The 23,773-nt window shown below is 35.9% G+C and overlaps 2 protein-coding genes across 6 annotated transcripts in view; one reads left to right on the forward strand and one right to left on the reverse strand.

Moving 5' to 3' along the window:
- LOC137954039 (protein FORGETTER 1-like) overlaps positions 1-7,484 on the forward strand; it is a 72,534-nt gene extending 65,050 nt beyond the window's left edge. Inside the window, exons 24-34 of one of the 5 annotated variants that reach the window (XR_011112472.1) lie at positions 36-135; positions 260-383; positions 549-626; positions 808-926; positions 2,708-2,761; positions 2,846-2,948; positions 3,328-3,456; positions 3,571-3,682; positions 3,767-3,844; positions 7,241-7,305; positions 7,403-7,484. Coding sequence is in view for 2 of the 5 variants with exons in the window: in XM_068801626.1 (XP_068657727.1) it covers positions 36-135; positions 260-383; positions 549-626; positions 808-926; positions 2,708-2,761; positions 2,846-2,948; positions 3,328-3,456; positions 3,571-3,682; positions 3,767-3,798 (851 nt within the window). In the remaining 3 variants the exon portion in view is untranslated. Of the gene's footprint in view, positions 1-35; positions 136-259; positions 384-548; positions 627-807; positions 927-2,707; positions 2,762-2,845; positions 2,949-3,327; positions 3,457-3,570; positions 3,683-3,766; positions 3,939-7,240; positions 7,306-7,402 lie in introns of those variants that run through there. The other 4 variants (XR_011112473.1, XM_068801626.1, XM_068801627.1 and 1 more) reach the window with 4 other exon arrangements.
- On the reverse strand, positions 3,985-5,563 carry LOC137954041 (metacaspase-5-like). Its single transcript, XM_068801628.1, has 2 exons — positions 5,218-5,563; positions 3,985-5,083 (listed from the first exon to the last, which is right to left on the reverse strand). Exons 1-2 carry the CDS (start codon positions 5,561-5,563, stop codon positions 4,164-4,166), a joined length of 1,266 nt encoding a protein of 421 aa, XP_068657729.1. The 3' UTR covers positions 3,985-4,163.
- Positions 7,485-23,773: the final 16,289 nt, after the last annotated feature.

Here is a 23,773-nt window from a genome sequence, read left to right on the forward strand (position 1 = left end):
GGGGTGAATCTAATGATGATGATGATCTTTACTAGGCAATGGAAAAGTTACAGGTCGCATTGTTGAATCCGACATGCATGATGTTGGTCGATTCCTTAATAGGCTTTTAGGCTTACCTCCTGACATCCAAAATAGGTTTGTAATTGGTCGATTAGATTACTGATGCATGCTTGATAAACTGAATGTAGTTTTTTTTTTTTTTTATTGTCTTTCTTAAATCTTGTATTCTGGCATTAATCAATATCTGTAAATATTCTAGGCTCTTCGAGCTATTCATCAGCATTCTTGATCTCCTGGTACGCAATGCACGTGATGAAGGGAATTTTGACTCAGGAATTGTTGACATAAAGGGAAGTATCATAGAACAGAGAGGACCCCCCAAGGTGAATTTTTGAAACACCTGCTGAAATTATCAACTTCATCAGCATCAGTAGTGAATGGTTTATCTGAGAAAGACTTCCATATCACCAGTTTCTTGACGCTTTCTTTTGGTTCTGAAATGGTACCATATCTCTAGTTATGAAATATATTGATTCATTCTGTTGCAGACTGTTCATGTTGATCATATGTCTGGGGCATCGACCATGCTTTTTACTTTTACAGTTGATCGTGGAATCACATGGGAGGTATGCTTTTCTCATTGTGTTATTAATAGTTTATAACAGGAGAAAACATATTACTCTATTTTCTTGTCGAAAGTGTACTTTAAAATTTTAAATATATAAGAAATCAAGATATGACTGGTCTGTGAAACTTTCTGTCATCAATGTTCTGTTCAGCACTTTCAAACTTTCTTGTGGTTTGCAGTCTGCAAGTAATCTGCTTGATGAAAAGCAGAAAGATGGACTCAATCATACAAATGAGGGGTTTTATGAATCAAGGCGTGAATGGATGGGAAGAAGACACTTCATATTGGCATCTGAAAGGTGTGAAAGAATATGGACCCTGTTCTATGGGTTCCTGGCTTTTGTCATTACAGTGCATAAGGTGGTTTGGTGGTTATGCCATATTTGGGTGTGATAAATCAAGTAAACCTGCAACACAAGATAGTTCCAGGTGTATTTTTTAACCTAATGCTGTAAGGATTTGTGTTTTAACTTGTCAAAACCTTGTTTCCTCCTACATCAGAATTGGCTGCACAAAAACCTTTTCCTCCTTGCTGGTCTTCATTTGCTTTGTCCTTGTGTGGCCTTCTTTTAGTTCTTTCCTTGCAACATCTAACATTGTCACTTTTGAGCCATCTTACTGGTGAACCATCGATGGGCATCAGTAGAACCCTTCAGACCTCATCTTGTAGGGTCCTCTCCTGTTTTCTCACATGTGTATTCTTTCTAATAGTTCTTTAAAATACTATGTATTATCTACTAAGGTTTTGCTACACATTCATCTCATATTCTCTTCTCTGCACACTTATCCTACATAATGCTGCTTTTTTAATTATCCTATTTTGCATCATAAGCAGAGGAACTCTAACAGTTACCATCTTCAGCATGTGCCCCTTGTAACATGAATGGTTTTCCTTGTGCTGAGTTGGCCTGCAACTCAGCTGGCTTGACTCGTATTTAGAACTGGGCGGGGGTTCAGATTCGACCCTTCTACAATGACTGATTGCCCCCTGACTCCGGCCGAGTCTGGCCACTGGACTCTTGAGCCCCGGTCCACTCACCAAATTGGACTCAGATAATTTTGGACTCCGAGTTCCTCCTGATTCCGAGTTGGAATATCATGGCAACATGTCAACATGTCAGATGCAGGATTGACATTCTCATGAATTCATTTTAATTTCAGTAACATTTTTAGATTGACTTACTTTGAAGGGCTTCATTAGTTCTCATGCTCTCTCGATTTGTCAATTAATACTATATTTTAATAACATCAAGTTACTGCATATAAAAAGTCATTTGTATTTGAAATTTGAAACCCTTGACCTAGCAGGTGGAAATATGAAATTTTAATGACAAGTTTGTATTTATCACTTCAGATTTTTTTTTGAGGCCAAAAGATGCTGAATGAGGGTGATCATTAGTGTCATTAGTCCAAATTGTATTTATGTTATACTTCTGAAATTGTATTTTGTATTGTTTTGTGTTACATTATATCTGAGATTGTGTTCATCCATTTTGTGTCTTAAGGGTCTTAGTATTTGTGGGAAGGCTTTGGAAGCTAGAGTGAGACCATGATTGAATTCAGCAAACAAAAACTAAGAAAACAAGGAAGGAAAAACAAAAACTGAGCCAATAGTGCTTTTGAATTTATTCATTTCTGTCTCAGAAATCAAGTTATAGCAGTTCTCTTGAATTCCATATTTGTACTTACATCCTAGAACAGAGTTTCCTATCACAGATGTTAGAGTTTTCTTTTATTCTGGTCTCCTGCTAATATTTTGATAAATGAATTATTTCAGTTAAAATTAGATAATTTATTTTTATTTATTCTCAGTCTCTTAGGGAAATTTTATCCTTGGGTTCAAATGTTAATTTCTGTGCTCGAAAGTTTAATTCCTGGGCACTTTTTTAATACTGTAACCTTATTCTGTTATTATTACCTCGAAAGTTTGTTGTTATCTTGTCCCTTTGATCCTTTGTGCTTTGCTCTCAATCTCTGAAGACTTGATTGCCCTTTGATCCTTTGTGCTTTGCTCTCAATCTCTGAAGACTTGATTGCTATTGTTACAGTTGCTAAGCTGTTTCTGATTTTGGTGCTGCAGTTCAGACTCAGAAATGTTCTCAGTGTTTCGTCCAGCTGTTGGGGAAGTGTTAAGGTATTTCTAGTTGCACTGAATATTGTGTTTCTATCTAATTTGGCACCTTTAATATTATTCTTTGAATTTATCTGCTTTAAGCAGAGAGATGCCCTTGTCAGAGCTAAAAAGCAAATATAGGAAGCTCTCTTCAGTTGAGAAAGCTCGTAAAGGCTGGCAAAGTGAATATGATGTGTCATCCAAACAGGTAGTACTTTTTGCGAGACATTATTTTTTTCTATCTAATAACAAAGTCACTTGGTAGAAGGTCATCTGGAAAAGGGATTACTATTGCCAGTTACAAATTTTTAACATTCATTTTCCAATGGGCAAGTGAAACTGTATGACCTTTCTCCTAATTTATGTTTTATTATATTTTTTGGGGACATTAAAAGACTCCTTTCATGCCAATGTTGATCATGCCTTTTTAAAAGTTTGTCTAACCTATGTTTCTATTACCTCTTAGAAGGTGGAACCAAGCCCACTATGCCACTCTTCTTCTCTTCTTCTCCTTTCCCTCTCTTACTTTGTTCGAGGTTCTAATCATGGGATCCTAAATTCAACAATACCATGTTATGACTTTCCAGTGCATGCATGGACCGAATTGCAAAGTAGGCAGCTATTGTACGGTTGGCAGAAGATTACAAGAAGTAAATATTTTGGGTGGTCTCATCTTTCCCATCTGGGGTACCATTGAGAAGGCCCTCTCCAAGCAGGTTCATATTCATGGTTATTGCGTTATTGCATAACATCTTCATGTATTTATTTCTTTTTGTTCCTTTTTCTCTTTCCTCATCTAATAATGTACTGAATATTGGCCATGTCGACAGGCTCGTCAAAGCCATAAACGGCTTCGTGTTGTTCGTTTAGTGACCACAACCGAAAATCAGCGGATAGTGGGGCTTCTTGTTCCAAACTCAGCTATTGAATCAGTGCTTCAAGGTACATACAGCATTTCATCAGTATCTTCAATAGGAGTTAGTTTATGTGCTTATTTTTCTTTTTTTTTCTTTTTTTTCTTTTCAGATTTAGCATGGGTTCAAGACATTGAAGATTGATACGAGCAAGGGACCTAATTTTGAACTGGTTCAGTTCTTGCAGTAGGTCAAAAGCTTCCATGCAGAACTGGTTTTTTGTTAGTTTTTTGTCATATATCCTGTTTATTATATCATTGTCAAAACATCCCTTGAACAGGAAGAGAAACAAAGGTGAGATTTCAATGCAAAATTGTACAATGCATACTCTTTGGCCAAAATGGAAAAGCTCTTTTTTGCAAACTCCATTGATCTTCTTTATCAGCAACACAAGTACTTCAAAACAGACAACACTAGCAAACTCACTCAGCACACATGAAATACAGGCAACAAGTTGGGTCAATAAATTGATCCTAATAAGAAACATTCATGATGATTGACTTCACTAACTAACAAACAAAGGGCGCATCTCTGTGATCGTCAGAGCAGTAGAGCCCGGGACGCTGTTTGAACCCCTGTCGATTCAGAACCTCTCGAGCTTTCATCACTAGTTCTCTATTAGTAATGGGCTCATCAGTTTCAGCCAGAATGATTTGAATTGCATTGCTCAAAGCTCCGTAGGCTTCTCCATTACCTGGGTTTGCATCAGCTGAAGTTTGATCCGTCTGGCAACCACTTACCAGAATCCCAGTATCAGACATTGCTCGCTTGCGTGTCCCTGCATAAGCTTCTTGTGTACTATGAACCTCAGTTTCCAAAGCCGGCTTCACATAACCTTCATCATGCTCCAGCTTCTGCTTCAGAAACTCTTGGGCCAGACTTCCAACCATGCCCAAGAGACCTCCACCATTGCCGCCTTCAGTATTCCCTCCTTGAAGCTTATCGATGAGGACTTTCATGAATTTCTTCACCTTGGGGCTCGCGTCTTCACCAAACATATCAAACAGGGTCGGCCTAATCCCTCCCACATCAATGTCCTCTTTCCCGGTCTTCTGTTTCAAAATTTCGATCAGAGTTGAAAGAGGTAAAGATCGGCTCTTGGTGTGACCATCTTCAAATGGACTCTCTTCTGCTTCATCTTCATCATTCCTGGAGTGATGATGCCTACGGTGGCCTCCGGAAGGAAGATGAATCCCTCTGGACTCGAAGGCGTCTTGCACAGTCTGATGCAATAAGTTTTTGAAGCCAAATCCCGATCCCGATCCCGATCCCGATCCCGATCCGGATACTTGCCCTCCTCCATTCTTCGTGCTTTCCCCGATCTGCTCCTTCGCCTCATCGATGAGCCCTCCGCTGTGACATGAATCCGATACAATGGTTAGCAGGCAGTCCTGCGGCACCTGATCCACGAAATCCCTGATATCATCATCTGCAATTATACACAACTGTCAGAGACAGCAGCTCTTCCTTTGGAACATCAGCTTGTGAACCACTGGGACAATCGGTCAAAGCGATAGCAAAATTGGGTGAAAAGAAACGGAATTTCAGAGGCGTATCACGTACCAGTGATGATATTCATGTCGCAGGGGACGATGCACTCATCATAACCCGTATCGTCATTCTCCCCAGTCTCGGCTGGCAGACGGGTTCCATGGCCACTGTAGTGGAAGAAAAGAACATCGCCGGGCCCCGCCGAGCGGAGGAGATCGGCAAGTGCCCGGCGGATGTTGGCGCCGGTGGGCTGTGTGTAGGAGTCATCAGTATCGATCAAGACAGTGATGTCCTGATCATCGAAGCCGTAGCGTCGGATGAGGCACCTGTGCATCCTCTTCACATCGTTGATGCATCCCTTTAGCTCCGCCTTTGTTCCAGGGTAGTTGCAGCCCACGAGAACAGCCTTCTTCGCCATCTCTCTCCCTCACAACCACGCTTTTCGTTTTCTTTCCGCTTCAAATGTCAGATCTCTGGCTCTCCAATAATGTTTGAAGATGTCTCTTACATTATTTGTTTCAGTTTAATGGTATATACAGATCTTTCCTTTTATTGCTGTATCTCGATGATATCTTGGTAGGGCTCTTCGTTGACAATACTGCCCGCCACTTATTTAGCCGTGAAAGTAAGGGTGGCTTCAAACCGAGCCGGCTCGTATTCGGCTCGGTTCCGGCTCGGTTCGACTTGTTATATTTCGAGCCCGAGCCGAACTCGAACTCAGAAATGGGTTCGTTTAGGTTAACGAGCCGAGCTCGAGCAGAGTCAGATTCGGTTCGGCGGCTCGCAAGCCGACTCGTTAATTTAACGAGCGGCGGGATGGGGCAAATTTTCGAGAGTCTTGCACGTTCTTTCCCGAATTTTTTTTTTCGGTCTCTCTCTCCTTCGCTCTCTTCGTGTCATCCTTCCCTTCTCTCTTCTTCCTCCGAAATTCCCTCTCTCGGCCTCCATCTCCCTTCTCCCTCTCGCCGCCGGTACCCCTTCTGCCACCGTCGCACCTAATACTTCCCCCCGCTCATCGCCTTCTCTGCCTCTCATTGTCGTCGCCGTCGACTCCCGTAGTGTCGCCATCGCCTCGTCGTACCCCAACTAGAGCGGCTGCTCTAGACCCTCTCCCGTCGTCGTCACCCCCCTACCACTACCTGCTACCGCCGTCAAATCAGCTGGCCACCACTCTCGCCGGAACGGGAACCCCAAGATACCTAAAGTTCGGAGACCTAAGTTGAGGGGGGGAGATTATTTTCCCCCCTCGACGCTCCGTCCCACACAGCGTGCGAACTCGCACGTGCAGTTCACACATGCGAGTTTCACACGTGTGGTTTTTATAAAAAAAAAAAAAAAACTTGCAAATCCTATTCTTAATCTGTTTTTCCTTGGACGATACAATAATACGTAAAAATATAGTGTGTTAAAGTTAGCATTTGATCAAATTCTTTTGTTTATTTTTTTATTTTTTATAATTAATCATGTACACAGTTAATGGGCTCACGTAATTATTGTATTAATGTATAATAAACTGCAATCATTAAATAATATAATATCTAATTTAATTAATTAATATATTAATTTATTTTAATTATACATTAAATTACTTATTTGTGTTGTAATCTTGTTTGTTTTACCTAATTTGGGGTTTAAATATTATATTTTAATTAAGTATACTATTATAAGTTACTTATTTTTTTGTTTTTTATATTTTTTTTTATTTTCGGGCACTAACACTGGAAACTATTTTCCAATGTATATGAACTCTTCCACACTAACACCAAGTTTGAAATTGAATTTCATGTAGAGGAATTAAATGAATTTGAAGCAGGAGATGAAGATGAACTTCAAATTTTAAGTTTGTTGACTAACCCCCCTTATAAATCTCATATCCACATTAGCTTCGGAGTCATTATTTAGTGCCGGTGGTAGAGTAATAGATTCGTATCGTTCTTCCTTGGTACCAAATACATTTCAAACTTTGATTTGTGGCACTGGTTGGGTTCGGACTCTTCACGGTATAAAGAAAAATCAAAAGGTGAATTTCTTTGATTAATTATTTATTACGATATTTTTTAGTTTTATTTATTAAAATTTTGTTTTATGATTACAGCCTGAGAAGAAGAGTGCAGAGATAATGCTACCAGCTAAATGATTTTTCATGTTTTTCTCATCATGGTAATTTTAATATTTTTAACGACATTAAGTAACTACTAATGGAAGAGTATTTTTTTATCTTACAATAACTAATTTTATTTTTTTGTTTTTGTCATAGGTGGAGATTTTGCTCAAGCAAGGACGTATATTATTTTCTAGCATAAAGAGAAATAACTATACTTTGTAAATTTATAATGGATTTATAATTTTTATTTGGGTGATTGTAAATTGATAGTGATATTTCATTTAATTTTGTTGTGTTTGATTATTGTATGAAATTTATTTATAATATTATGCAGTGTATGGAGTGTTTAGATTATTTTATGGAATGTATAAATAATTTATTGGAGTGTTTGTGGAATGTATAAATAATTTTATGGAGTATTTATACAAGTATTATGTATGTTGATTATGCCCAATTTTAAATAGAGGTCATGTCGAATTTTATACAGGTATTATATATATAGATTATGTTTAATTTTAAGTAGAGGTTATGCACAATCTTATACATGTATTATATATATAAGTTATGCCTAATTTTATGTAAAATGTATGCATAATTTTATATATATATTATTTGGTATATTTTTTTGAAAAATTTTAAATGTATATTGAGGCTTGAGTTCGGCTAAAAGCTCGACTCGAACTCGGTGGGCTCGAGCTCGATAACAATTTTAGGCTCAAGATGAGGCTCGGCTCGAACATAGGCAAGTTCGGGCTTGGTTCGGCTCGATGCCACCCCTACGTGTAAGCATCGGAAAGTCTTGTCTTACCATGTTACCCTTTCCTGGTCCCACTAGTTGAGGATTCACAATGGCTATAATTACCACGTGGAAATTCCAAATAATTGTCTCAGGTTTGCTTTTATAAAAGTTCCTTTTGGGTGCGTAGAAAAAATAAATAAAAATTTGATCATTATTATTCAAAAAATAGTTAATAAAAAAAATTTATAACTATTTTTTAGAATAATAATACTCAATATTTTTTTTATGAGATTCCAAAACCTTTTAACTTGATTTATGGAAAGTATATTGTCTTGTACAGGGGGGGTTAGTCCACAATGAAGTGGAATGAATTCCCCCCGCATTACCTAGTTCATAAAAAAATGGCGTTAGTGTAGAAAGACTTGAATTGAAGTGAAATTACACCATTTCATTCGCTTAGGCAAAAACGAGGGAAAGTTGTTTCCTACATATTTTGCGAATCATCAGCTTTCTCCGCACGATGCCCTCCCCCCTCTCCTCGGCCTTCGTCTCCCGACGATCTCTGCTCCCTCCGCGATCCTTCAACAAAGTGTTTTTTTTCTCCTGTCAGCCTTCCTCCCTGTCAGCTTCTCTTCTCTCTCAGCCTCCCTCTTTTCTCCCTCTCGGCGTACTGTCGGAGCGTCACCTTAGTCGTTGTTGCCTGCCGCCGTCGCCGTTGCTAGCTAGCCCACCGCTGAAAAAGACAAAGACGATGTTTAATTTTTCCTAAGTTAAAAATTAAACCATCGTCATAATTGGTTTAATTATCCAATTAATTAAACCATTAGTTTTTCATTTTTTGTTAATATATTATTAAATAATAATATGTAAAATATATATTATGTTATTGATAAATTAATATATTTATTTATTTATTATGTATTTTTTATTTTGTATTAAATAGTGAGTTTTAATGTTAAACTATATCTTATGTTATTAAAAAATAATTTATTTATTTATTATATTCACTTATGTTATTTTTAACTTTTTTATTTATTTTAAATAATTGATTCCAGTCACACGTAATTAGTATATTAATGTATAATAAACTGTAATTATTAATTGGTTTAATTATCCAATTTCTATAATTAATTAAACCATTAGGTTTATTTATTATATTCTCTTGTGTTATATTTTAATTTTTTGTTAATTTTTTATAATTTATTCTAGTCACACGTAATTATTGTTTTTAATTTATAATAAACTATAATCATTAAGTAATATAATATAGTTTTTCCTTAATTAGGATATTAATATATTCTAATACTACACGTTAAATCATTTATAAGTGTAGTACCCACGTTTATTTTTGTTAATTATATGTTTAAGTATATATTCTATTTAAGTATATTATAAAAAGTTACTCATTCTCTTCTTTATATCATATTTTTCATTTGGGGGCACTAACACTGGAATCTGTTTTCCAGCCACTTGAACTTGTCTATACTAACACCCAAACATGAGTTGAAGTTGAATCAATTCATTTTACTTCAATTCAAGTTCATTGTGGACTAACACCCCTTCACTGTGTTCTGATTACAATATGGCTTTTTGATTCACCTGAGCCCAGTTGAATTGGGAGGACTGACTTGAGTCTGGCCATTGAATCGATGAATTCTAAACCGATGAGTTTTGAATCGACTTGAATTGAATTTTTATGTGACTTAGTCAGGTCTCAAGTCTAAATAAAAAAACTCTATTTACACCTGAGTAAATTAATGGTTAAAACCACGGTCAAATGCTTGATACTAGAACAAGTCTTATATTGTGAAGGTGGGATTGGACATTTTGTCTAGCCTCAAGGAACTTTTATTATTAATCCAAACATTCCAAATGGATCGTACACGGTTAAAAGTTAAACTCAGGTTTTTTGCCAAGATTTGGATTGGTTGTTGAGATCAAAAGCCTAATCAATGGTCAAGATGAAGTTAATTGTACGAGGCCGCTACAAATCAAATTAGAGGATTATTTCATTTAAGTACCACATAAACACCCACACATGCAAAATAGGTGGTACAAGAGTCTTGCAACAAAGTGTCACCCAAACAGAAGAGGGTGATACACTAATGACACGTGGCGTTATAGGAAATCTCCACCTAAAGGAAAGAAGTGACAATATTTTCAAATGAATGAGGTAAGGTGTCATGCTCTCGTGGGATGGGAAAAATCACATGCCAAAGTGTTCTTTTATCCTTGCATATGTAGCTAGTCAAGGAAAAAAAAGAGAAAACATGGGAAAGAAAAAGGTGGGGATGGTTGAACCACCCCCACCACCTATAAATAGAAGCATCCTTGAGGTGTTTGTGGATGACCTATGGGGGGAGAGGGGAGGTTTTTGGAGGGGAAAAAGCGCTGGAGATCTTTTGGAACTCCAGATTCTAAACACGGCTAAAATCTTCATAGAGGCTGCAAAAAATAGAAATTTTGTCATAACTTTGTCAAATTCCCCTGAAGTTGTCATAGAGCTTACAACAAGTAGATATTCTACTGCAACTTTGTCATCTTCCCAAAACCTGAAATCTCAAATTAGTTTTGATCTTTATCAGATTTTTATAGTAAAGGTAGCAAAAGCAATTATTTTTGTCACTACCTTCCCACTATCTTTGGTGGTACTGGCACAAAATTTTCTCATCAAGCACCAAGTGAAGATTAATTATAAAACTGAAGCTAGTTAACCAAGGGAGGCTACAAGTATCGATCAAGTCATTCAAGCTCAAACTATGGGGATCGAATCAAATGACTAAATCAAATATATGACCCCACATAACTTGAAATCTTGTATCTTTCTTTATTGTTGTACTTACGCTTGAACCGCTTCGAGGACCGAATCCCTTTGTACATTAACAATTTTTGCATCCCTGATGAGACAATATCTAACCTTGCATCTCCTTCTCCATTTTCTCATTTTCAACCCATTGGTATTTTTCCGCAATGGTAAAAGAAAGGGAGTTAGCACCACCAGCTCAAGCCCTACTACCCAAGAATCCGACCCTTTGATCCAATTGTCGCTTACCCACAAATGTTGAAGTTAATCGACACATATTCAAAAGCTATTTCCTCTCAAAGGGCATCACCCACTCATGTCTTTTCCAAGGTTAGAGCTGGTCTGATCACCCATTTGATGTCAAAGAATCTCTCAACCGATCAACCTTCTCTTAGGAGAGAGGACAACAACCAAAGTATTGTCTCCTCCCTGGAAAATTTCAAGGGCAAAGGAGTTATTCAAGAGTAGTTGCAACATCACCAATGCATATTCCTCTCCCCAACCTATCAAAGGTATAACTTCACTCCTCGAGCTCAACTCTGGTAGCCATAATGATCATACATGTTGAGAAGTATTGCAATGTTGCTTCTCCAATTAGTGAATTGAATTTTTTATCTTCCTCAAAGGATGCTTCACATATTGTGTCATCTTTCATCAAAGTTACCACCATGATGACTCAAGAAAAACACTTGAGGAGCACATAACTGAACTCCACCAAGCGATGAAGGAATGGGTAAACAAATATGCCCAAATTGCTCAGTTCATGGAGAAGTTAGAAGTTCAAGTAGATAATTAAGGAAAACCCTCTCAACTATAAAGACAAACCATCTACAAACCCTTCAGCCAATCTGCTGATAGAGATCAAGATGATCGGGATAAGAAAAGTCATGTACACTTGTAACTCTACATTCGTGTACATCCTTTTATCATTTTTAACTATAAATACATGTATTAATGAAAGTAATACTATCAGAAAATTATTCTTTTTATCTTTATTCTATATGGTATCAGAGCTTATGATTTGATTTTTCTCTCTACCCCACCGCCGATGACTGGTTGAGTCTCGACCTCCCGACGCCGAGCTCAATCTCTAGCGAACATTCATGTACATCCTTTTATCATTTTGTAACTATAAATACATGTATCAATGAAAGTAATACCATAAGGAAAATATTCTTTTTATCTTTATTCTATATCTTCTTCCTAACCAATATAGGACTTTTGGAGAATTCAAATTGGCTGAGGGCAGATGCATTACAATGGACACTCTTAATATGATCACCAACAGTGTTGTTCGAAGCGGTCCTCTTGTTGACAAGGGACAAGTGTCTCAAGACTATGTAAGGCCCTACAGTCGGCGTATCCAAGAACTTAAGATGCCTCTTGGGTATCATCCACCAAAGTTCTAGTAGTTCCAAGGTGATGGAAATTGGAAACAACACATTGTCCATTTCATTTAGACTTGTGTTGACCGTAGGTTGACTCCCACATTGCTTTTGATGGTAATAAAACTTAATTGAACTAATAACTTGAAAATCCAAGTATTTCATATAATTCACCTTCAAAAGCATCCCAAGGTCTAAAGCGTCAAAGCCAAATTCAAGACCTCAAGCACAATTGAAGAACATCTCTTAAAGAAGCACCCACAAGGAAGAAAACAACGAGAAGACTCGAGTTTAACAGTTATAGACAAAATATCTAAACTCAGGCAATTTTTGTAAGAGAGCATTCCAAACTTCCTATTCCTTAAATACATTTGTGAAATCAAAGTTTTAGGTTATAAATTGTATATGGACATGTTTAGGATCATCATAAAAATATTTAGAAACATGCTAGACCACTTAGAGAAAATTTTCCATGCTTTAGAAGGTCTGCATTTTTAAACTGGCATTGGAATGATTTATCAACCATTGGTAATGATCGATCATCAAGAACAATGCAAGTAGGGGTGGCATCGAACCAAGTCGGTTCGCAAGCGGCTCGAGCTCGGCTTGGTTTCGGCTCGGTTCGATTCGATTTATCTGGATCTCGAACTAAATTCGAGATCTTCTTCCTCCTCTCGTCACCATCGAGCCCCTCCCATCCGCCTCTATCGCCGTCGGTTCGATTTCTTCCTCCCCTCGTCTGTCTTCGCCTCTGTTTTCATTGCTGTCGCTGCCTCCGTAGCAGCCGTCATCCCCGACGATAGGTCCTCGCCGGCGCTGCTAACCCCCTTCCCTCCGCGGGTCTTGGCAGAAAACCAGAACCAGAGATACCTAAGTTAAGGGGAGAAATAATTTCTTCCCCCCTCCCCCTAGTTGTCCCTTCCTCATGTTTCTTGAAGAAATTGAAAATACATTTTAGTAGGAATACATTTCTAGGGACTATTAGTACCTCATTTTTTTGTAAATATTTTTCTAATTGAAAATTCTTATTAAAAATCATATAATTTTGTAAGTATGATTTTCCTGCCAAGATGGGCTAGAAAATCGTATAGAAATTTTTTGAATAAGTATTTGACAATTGATGATGTAATATTTTTAGTATGAGGCAATTTTCATAGCAATTTTTTGTTTGACATTTTATTTGATTAAAAATTTATTGATAAGTATAGTAATATATTAGATTGATTATTAATTTTTATTTATTTCCCTAGAAGAGGCAATAAGAGGTCCATTTAACTTTCCTAAGAAAATTTTAAAATATTTCATGTAATTCTCTAATAAGTCACTAAAAGTAATAGGATTTTATTTAAAGATTTTTTTTGGAAATATGTATCATAGGAAAAATATTTCTAGTTTTTCCTAGAATTTAAAATTTCAATTAGGGGTACTAAGGAGGCCATAGTAAATTTATGGCTAGAGTCAAAAATTAAAAAATAAGCTAGACAATATTTGGGGTAAAAAAGATTAATATTAGTGTGTTCTAATCCATTATCGAAATTCAATCCCAAACCTCCCCTATCAGTCTTTTTTTAAAATATATGCATAATTATTTATATAATTTATTTGACATATATTTTATGTAGAATATTAAATGTAGGTTAAGCTCGAACTCGGCTAGAGCTCGAGCTCGACCTTGGTTAAAATTATTAGGCTCGAGCTCGATTAAAATTGTAGGCTCGAGGCTAGGGTCTGCTCAAGCTCGAGTTCGAAATATTTAAATCAAATTCGGCTTAAACAAGGTTCGGATTCAGCTGGATTCAATGCTACCCTTATGCCCAATATTAAGTAGAGGTCATTCCCATTTTTATGTAAAATGTATGCATAATTTTATATACAATTTATTTGACATGTATTTTTTGAAAAAGTTTTAAATGTATGTTGGAGCTCGAACTCGTGACATGTATTTTTTGAAAAGTTTTAAATGAATGTTGAAGCTCGAGCTCGGCTCAAACTCGGTTAAAATTATTAGGCTCAAGCTCGATAACAATTTTAGGCTCGAGCCTGGGCTCGGCTCGAGCTTGAGTTCAAAATATTTAAATCAAGTTCGGCTCGAACATAGGTAGGTTCGGGCTCGACTTGGCTCGATGCCACACCTACGTACAAGTCAGACATATAAAGTATGATCGATCAACCATAGTCAATTGATCAATCATCCAGGACATACCGTTTCATGATATAACGCATGATCGATTATTGCACTTGGATTGATCAATCACTACTATCTAGGCAAGCGCAATTTTCATGGAATGATCAACTGGCAAATGCATCTTGTTGAAAGACATTTCAAAGGGGCATTAAGATAAATACCATTCCCACATCTAGGAGATGGCAAAAAGGTGCAAACTAGTGTCCTTCTCATAAGGATAACACAAGGGTGTAATTAGAGAAGATGATGTGTGTCTACTTATGTCTTTTTCTTTTGAAAGCTTGTAGCCCTACGGGCAATGTAGTCATTGCAACCTTCCTTCATAAACTATTTTTTTAAATGTTTCATAAACTATAAATAGAGGCTAAAGGCTAGGGATAGATCATTAAGTTTCCCCTCTTCTCTCTTGAACTCGTCCTTACTCTTTTCTCTCAAACCGTCTCTCTCTCTCTTCATCTCCATAGTTGTCCTTCTTTTCTTCTCCTTCTTCCTTTTCTTTTTTTTTCTTCTTTCTCCCCCCCCTCTCTCTCTCTTGGCCAATTACCTATCAAGGGATCCTAAATCTAACACATCTCAAGACCTCAAGAATGAATCATGTGTCAATTCATCTTCAAGAAACACCCACATGTGAAAGAATGAAGACTTGAAGATTAGAGTCTAAGTTATATGGATAAGTCTCAAGAACTTTAATCATGTAAGAGGACACTAAAACTTCAAATTGGAGGTACATATGAGTTTTTAGGAGTTTTAGGACATATATCATTAAATCATGTTTTTTAATGCATATCTATGTTTTAAACTTGTTAAAAATTCTTAGGATAATTTTAATCATGCTTAGAAGCCTAATTTGGAAAATTGGCTATGGCATAATTGATCATTATTTGGTAATGGTTGATCACAACTTGTGCAAACAGTTAGGCAACATAAAGCATGATCGATCAATCAAGTGGATTGATTGATCAAACAAAACTATGCTAGAATGAGCTATAAAGCACAATTAGTGATTCCCATTGCATAGATTGATCATACATGTCTATGCATTTAAAAAATTATATGACATGATCGATCGTACCTGTGTATTATCAATTAAACAGAACTATACCAAAATAGAACGTAAAGCATGATCCATCATGCCCACACTATTCATTGATCATGCTTAGGTTTCTAAAACAAGAGCTTCAATGCATGATAGATCAATCGTGATCGACATGATCGATCATACCTGTGTATTATCAATTAAACAAAACTATACCGAAATAGAACATAAAGCATGATCCATCATACCCACACTATTCATTGATCATGCTTAGTTTTCTAAAACAAGAGCTTCAATGCATGATAGATCAATCGGGGACGATTGATCGATTAACTTAAGATTTCTAGAGGCTTGCAATGCAATGATCAATCAATTAGCCTAGGGACTCTTACAAATATAGTTGTTACACCCGATTGATTGATTACTACTTTGTCACCATCTTTGGAGCCACTACCGTAATATGAGTCCAAATTTCCTCATAATCACCAAGTTGAGACTACCTATAACACTAAAGCTAGTCAACCAATGGAGGTTGCAATTCACCCATCATGTTATTCAAAGCTCAAATCACATTCCTACGTGGAGATCAAAATCAGAGGATTCAATTATTTATAGGACCCTAAATCACTTGAGATCTTGTAACTTTTTTTGTTGTACCTACGGTCAAACCACTTTGTAGATCAAATCGCTTAGTGTGAAGTTGGGTCCAAAGCCCATCCCAAAATGACAAAGTTATGAAGCCTTTTTCTCAACTAATAAACTCACGATGTTTGGACATACTAATCCATGTGGGACTATTCTTTAAAATTTTGCCTCATGTGTAGGTCCTCTTTTGTGGCTCTGTGTGTGGATAATTTAGGCGGATACCCACGTATGAGTACCTACTCTGATACCATGTGAAGTTGGGTCCAAGACCCATCCCAGAATGATTAGCTAAGTTAGAAAGCCTCTTTCCCAACCAATAAATCTAAGATGTTTGTAGTTTCCCAGAGATAGCTATCTCACTATTTCCCACATCTCTGAAACAGGCGAAGGGGAAAGTTTGGAGATTGAATTCCTCTGAATTGTTCCCTATCTAAAAAAAAAACACCATGATTATATAAATTTAAGAGGCTAACAATTGAGAATGCATAAACCCATCAAGTGACTGTGAAGACGCAACTCACATGGCTCCGAACAATAATCAACACTCAAAAGTCAAAAGGGTGTCCTTCCGATGCTTTAAATTTTTCAACAATGGGGGCATAGTTTCCCTTTGGAAATGGATCAAAGCAAGGAGGGTCGGGTCGGTCGTCACCTCAAAATAGCCTGAGACTTTGATTCATCAAATAGTTGGGAGTCTTTTGCTATGGAGGAAGCCACTTCAATCTTCCAAAATACCGCCGCTTGCAATTTCATATAAGCTGCATTTTTTTAAATGGTGCCACTTTAAATGGTCCTTAATACCAAAACCTTTAACCCTAATGGTCCTATTCCAAAATTGCTACAGAAATTCAAAATTCTTTCTCATGCACTCACTAATCCATTTAGGACTATTTTAAAAAAAAATATACATACAAGACTATTCTTTAATAAGATAATTAGTTAAACAATTAAATTTTTAAAATAAAAAATTTACATAATAAACCCATCTTTCATACTTTCACCCCTAAATAAATTTAGGTTATCTATAAAGAATTCCATTATAATGTTTATTAGCACCACTCAATATGTAAACAATGGCAGTTGAGGTTAAAAATTATTGTATCTTACAAAGAGATTTTATGCCCAAAGATGTATAATGCAATTGTACCCATGAAATTGAGACATGTTGGATGTTATACATCACAAAAAACTATTTTTTTTTATATCCAAATTATGGAACATTGATATGCTCATCCTAAAGTACTCTTATGGATAATTTACTAGCTTTGTTGTTTACGTTTAGAATAAACCTTCCCTTTAAAACTACATAAAAAAAACATATTACCTCATTTATATTGTTCATTTTACTTATGGAAATAGAAAACAAAAAATTGGTTTCAGTTAATTTGTTACACAACCTCAAGCTACACAAAGAAGTTTTAGCTTAGAAGTCATGCCCAAGGAAAATCAACAAGAAGAGATGTCCACACCCATGCAAATCAATGCAAAGGAGACATCCATCTCGCTCATGCAAGCCATCCAAAAGGGGACGTCCCCATGCATGGATGAGTTTCAACCATTGAAGGATTTTCTAGAACAATTTCTCCTACAATCACTCAAATGAGGGATCCACTACATACTTCATTAGCTATTCAAGATTCTGCTACAAATCCTACTCAAACAATCCAAATAATTCAAGGACAATTTTTCTCATCGATCACTCAATCAAAGGAAGAGAATCGAAGACAGATCAATCACTCAAGAGTAGAGGATCAAGTTCCAAGAATCATGGAAGATGAATGGAAGGAACTACCCATTGATTTGTACAAATTTTTAAACACAACAAGGAGCCTATTAGTAAGGAAAATGATGAAAGATTCAATTTTTCTAGAGAAAGTGGTTTTACAGTGTTAGTCATGGTGAAATTTCACTTCACCTAGAGAATGAATCACCTCATTTCTTAATAAAATGATGGAAATGTAAACTCCACCTCTCATCTTAGAATTTCATGTTTCATCGTTGGTTGCCTTTGAAGGTTTTCACATTACTCCCTCATCCGCCATTGTTCTTCGTACTTCCTTCTTCTTTTTATTGTTTATTTTTTTATTTTTTAATAAATTTCATAATTACTAATCAGATTGATTAAAAAATGATGACTATTAAAATATTTTTTTAATTGAATACTTTAACTATATAAAATAAATGTGAATTGAATTCTAAATTACCTTTATGATTTAAATGTATGTTATCAAATTAAAAAAATATTTTATAACCATAGTAGTCAATACCAGATTTATGTCAAATAATAAAAAAATATTTATAATATATAATGACTTATAATAGCATGAATGCCCTCTTTCTTTGGTTATTTTATCATTGATCTATTTTATTAATAAATTCCTTCTACACTTGCCATAATGTTAACTAACTAAAAAATCTACATTCTAGTGTATCTATTGGCCACACTAACATAAAATTGTTCATTCCCCATGGAAAGTCGTTCACCTTAGAATTCACTTTCACCTTCTCTTTTCCTAGGTGATCTACTTTCTAACTGCACTAACCCCTTCTGCCCCATGACACTAAGATACATCAACGAGAGGAATTTTATAGCTTTTTATTTCCTTTTCTAGGGTTTTGAAAAACTATATAAACCCTTGTACTGTTTCTTCTACACCTTGAATTCATTCAAGCAATTATTTTTGTTCCTCTCTTTGTGGTTGAAGGCTTATTCTTATGCATTGTAGCTCCATCTCAATTCCTCCATGGTTGCTACAATTTTCTAGTGGTATTAGAGCAGAAGGTTTGATCCTAGGAACATTACTCCTCTTTTTAGTAGAAAGGTATTTAACTTCGTACATATTTCATTCGAGTTCATTTCTCCTTCCACTTTACCACTCTTGGAATTTCTCTTCTTCATTCGAGTCTCCTCTTTCTTGTTAATCCATCATTTTTCAAAATTTTTCAAACACGACTTTAAATGCAATCTCAGTGCATTCTAATGAGCCACACACTTGATCATTCAATCTTAGCAATGATTGCAAGTAACACTTTAGTCAACAAGTAACCAAGGAATAAGAGTAATTAACAATTCCATCCAACATAAGATAAGTCATCTAAACATATTAATTTCACTCAACAAGGCAACAACAACAACCAGCCATTTCAACAACAAGAAGCAACGATCATCCACCTCTCATTCTAATGGTACACAATGTCAAATTTGTCACAAAGCCAACCACACCGCTGAAACATGATGTCATCGATTCAATCAACATTATCAACTAAAAAATATTTCAAATGTTGTAGCAACACTCACCATATCCAAATTTAAAGAAGATTCACAATGGTTTAGCGACACTGGTGCAACTACACACATGACAAATAATCCAGGTGTGTTCTCAAACCCTTCAACTTATATTGGTACAAAAAACCAACAAGTAGGAGATGATAATGTTCTCCCTATAAAAGGTAAATGAAAAGTGCAATTGTCATCTTGTATTGGTTCCTTTTTTTTTTTTTTCCAACAATGCCTTCTAGTTTCACAAGTAAAAAAGAATCGTATTTTATTTTCCAAATTTATAGAAGATAATAACTATTATATGGAGTTTTGCCCAAATTGTTATCATGTGAAGGACACTTGGAGTGGAATAACTCATACCAATAGGCCAATGACTATTGGTTTATACCTATTCCCTGAAGAAGAAAAAACCTTTGGGGTTAGAAAGGCATCACTGTCTATGGTGTGGCATCATAGGCTTGGACATCTATCTTTTACTTTAATTTCATCTTTAACCAGACAACAAATTCTTCCTGATTTAAATTCATTTTTAAAAACTTGTGTTAGTTGCCAAATGGAAAAACAAACTAAATTGTCTTTTGATCGTGTTGAACATAGGGCTTCTAAGCCACTTGAATTAGTACATTTTGATTAATGAGGACCGTCACCTTTGATTTCTAAATATGGTAATAAATATTATATTATCTTTGTAGATGATTGTAACATATTTGTTCTGATGTATCATTTCAAAAATAAGAATGAAACATTTAGTATGTTTGTTAAATTTTGAAATATGGTGAAAAATCAATTCTCTTCGTGGGTAAAAGTTCTTCATTTGGATGGTAGAGGTGAGCACATGAACTCTCTTTTCAAAGAATATGTAGTTCGATATGGTATTTTTCATCATATTCCTTGTCCATACGCTGTTGAGCAAAATGGAATGACCGAAAGAATTCTTAGACATATAGTTGAAATGGGACTAGCATTGTTATATGGAAGCAATGTTCCTACTAGTTTTTGGATTGAATCTTTTCAAACTACACTTAACTTGATTAATCGACTTCCTATTGTTTGCTTACAAGGTGAAACTCCTTACTCTTTATTATTTGATAACTCTCCTAACTAACCTATTTGTACTTTGGAATGTTTATACTTTCCTTTTTAACGACCTTTTAATAAAAACAAATTTGAACCCCACTCTCTACTTCATGTTTTTCATGGGTTTCATGATTCTTATAAAGGGTACCAATGCTTTTGTCCATCCCTCAATATTTTTTTTATCACTCAACATGTTGTTTTTGAAGAATCATGTTTTCCATATACATTATTTGAAAAATTAAGAATTACTAACCCTTTAACTCTTAGTGCTAACGATTTTATCAAATCATTAGACAAAACATCCACAACTTCATCTACTCCTTTACTGTCAAATTCTTATGAAATCTATGTTCCTAATCCTTCACCCTTATCACAAAATACTCTCTTAAGAAATACAAGTCCAACACTGTCCATCTTTCTCTCCACCTTCTGGTAATATTTAAAATGTTCTTCCTATTTACCCCTTCATCTCATCCTCTACCTAAACAACCTAATCATCATCCTATGATGACTAGAGCAAGAGTAAGGCAGCTACCTCATCTCTTCAAGTTCATGTAGTCACACATTCATCTGAGCCTATATCATATAACTGGCCCTTATACTTTCCCAATGGAATGATGTCATGAAAGTAGAATGCAATGCTCTTCAACGAAATAACACATAGGAACTCATTTCTACATGTGCAAAAATAACATGGATTCAATTTCAGGGATGACCCATTATATTTTATTTGGATTTTGATTGTTCAAATATCAATCGAATTCCATCCCTCCCAAGGCATTCGGCAGAGTAGGGGAGGAATAAAAGATGTCTATAACCAGGTGGGCAAATATCCCATTTTGAAAAGGTCTTTCCATAGTTGAAAGAGAAACAGCTAAGAGCCTGTTAAGCACCTAGCCAGTACTACCCAAAAGACCGGCCTGTTAGGAGCGGAAGACATAGATACTTAACCCAGGACCATAAGAACACACCCCACCTTCGCAAGCCGACGTCCACGGCGGCCCACTCTAGTGACGGCCTACTCTAGCGACACTGGCCCGACTCGGGTTGCGATCCTACGGCCTACAAGTATTTTAATCCAGCCTCTAGGTCGCGCCCTTCGCTAGGTCACCCCTTCCGCTAGGTCGCCCTTTCTGGGATTCGAACGCATGACGTGGGAGCCCGATCTGATACCAAATGTTAAGCACCTAGCCAATACTACCCAAAAGATCGGCCTGTTAGGAGCGGAAGACATATGTACTTAACCCAGGACCATAACAGAGCCCTTATTTTATGCTTTTATAGCAAGTATTAATTAGAAATAAGTGGTACAACCAAGAAATACTCTTCTTTGGGAGGATAGGAAGTCAAATGTGGAAAACCGCCCAACTAACAAGCTGGCACAATATTTCTATGGTAGGAAATGACTCCAATTTGTACCCACGAAGCGGAAATGGATTCCCCCCTCTTCACCTTAAATATGAGGAGGTTTGGCATCTCTTCATCATCTCTCGAGGTCAAGGCCGAAGCTGAAGCTTTCTCCATGTCTCCACCATGAGATGTCTCCAAATTTCAGTTCAGAAGATGCGTTGAGGCTTATTGTTGTTGTTGGAAGTGGCTCCAATGCCACTCATCTTCCTCTCTTTAGACCTGAAAGTTCATATCTAAGGTAAGAGTTTTAGATCCTCCTTCAGCGAACGTGTCTAATGAAGTATGTGTAGATTGTATCGGTATTTTTAGGTGAAGGTTGGATTTTAGGGGAGTTGATAAAATATATCATATTTAATGTCTTGGTTTTCTGCTACAATACATTTTTAGCCAGAAACTGATGGATATATTCTGTTACATGCTACATATTTGTCATAAATATTGTATTTTAAAATTCATATGCAGTATCTCGTTTTATGCATAAACAACTTAATCTAAGTAAAAAGATTAGTTGTTATGATTTTGAGAAATAATGCATAATTTTATTGAATCTTTATTCCGATTTTAATGTTAATCTCCTTTCTATGCCTATGCAGACCTCAAGAGGCACATCCAAATGTATAAGCAACAAATGAATGTAAATTTTTTTCTTGTTTTATTTGCAGTCCTAGAAAAAAAATTCAACTTTCTTGTCATGCTCATTGAAAATTCACTTTGCATTCAGAGAATAATTTACAAACTTATTCATTTGTAGAACCAAACACAATATTACCAACATAAATTTTGATAACTAGGATTTCAGATACCCTATTCTTAATAAACAATGTGGTGTTAACCTTTTCTCTAGAAAGTTCATCATCAATTAGAAATTGACTAAGCCTTCATGATTTTGGTGTTTGCTTCAAGCCATACAAAGCCTACTAAAGTTTAAACACATGGTTTGGTTTTGTGGATCTTCTAAGTCTGGGTGTTGTGCAACATATATTTCTTTTTCTATTAGACTATTTAGAAATGTTGATTTCACAACCAATTGATATAGTGTGAAATCCTTGAAGCATGCAAAAACAAAGTTCTACTGGCTTCCAATTTATCCACATGGTCAAATGTTTTATCATAATTAATATTTTCTCTTCAGAAGATCCTTGGGCTACTAATTTAGCCTTATAATTTCTAAATAACTTACCAGTTTTATCTAGTTTATTTTTAATAGCCAGTTTTATCTACTAATCTAGGAGCAATAAGGGAATAAGTCCAAAACCTTGATCCTAGTGAGCCAGTTTAGTTTCTCTTACATTGCTTCAATCCAATAAACATCCTTAAGGGCCTCCTTAACGTCTTTTGATTCTAATTCAAAAATGAATTTCTAATTCATTTCTTTTTTCAATTGAACCCTAGTGAGTTCTACTAGTGTCTCGTATTACTTTTTCCTGGGGATATGTAGATTTGTATTTATAAGCTCTAGGGAGGTCATGGGTAACTTCTACATTTGGGCTCAATATGATTTGATCATTGTGATCCCATCAGCTTCTTATTCCTTTTCTAAGTCTATAAAATGAGGATTCTTTTGAACTTCATGCACCTCTTTTTCATCATCATTGTTGTCAAGGCTTTCTAGGGTCACTTTATCAAGTTTCACATTTATGGATTCATCTATAGTCTGAGTTCTTCTATTAAATAATCTATATCCCTTATTCTTTGTTGAGTTAGAATCAAGTTCATCCAAGGAGTTTTTGATAATACCTAGATCTAAACACTACTTAATGTTGGGTGCTCTTCCTTTCTCATGACAGATTTCTCAAATACTTCTATCAAGTCACCGTCTCAATCACTTCTAATGATCTCTTTTATTTATTTATCTCATTCATGGTGTATTAATAACTATTTAAAGTACAACAATGCCAATATCAAAACCAATATACATAAATCAATTGATATGTATCTTTTATGGGATCATAAAGTCTTGTCTT

This window comes from Aristolochia californica, unplaced genomic scaffold (assembly GCF_029961685.1).
Source record: "Aristolochia californica isolate CCGP_79_NKW_82.1479 unplaced genomic scaffold, dmAriCali1.0.hap1 SCAF_16, whole genome shotgun sequence".
NCBI classification, from domain to species: domain Eukaryota; kingdom Viridiplantae; phylum Streptophyta; class Magnoliopsida; order Piperales; family Aristolochiaceae; genus Aristolochia; species Aristolochia californica.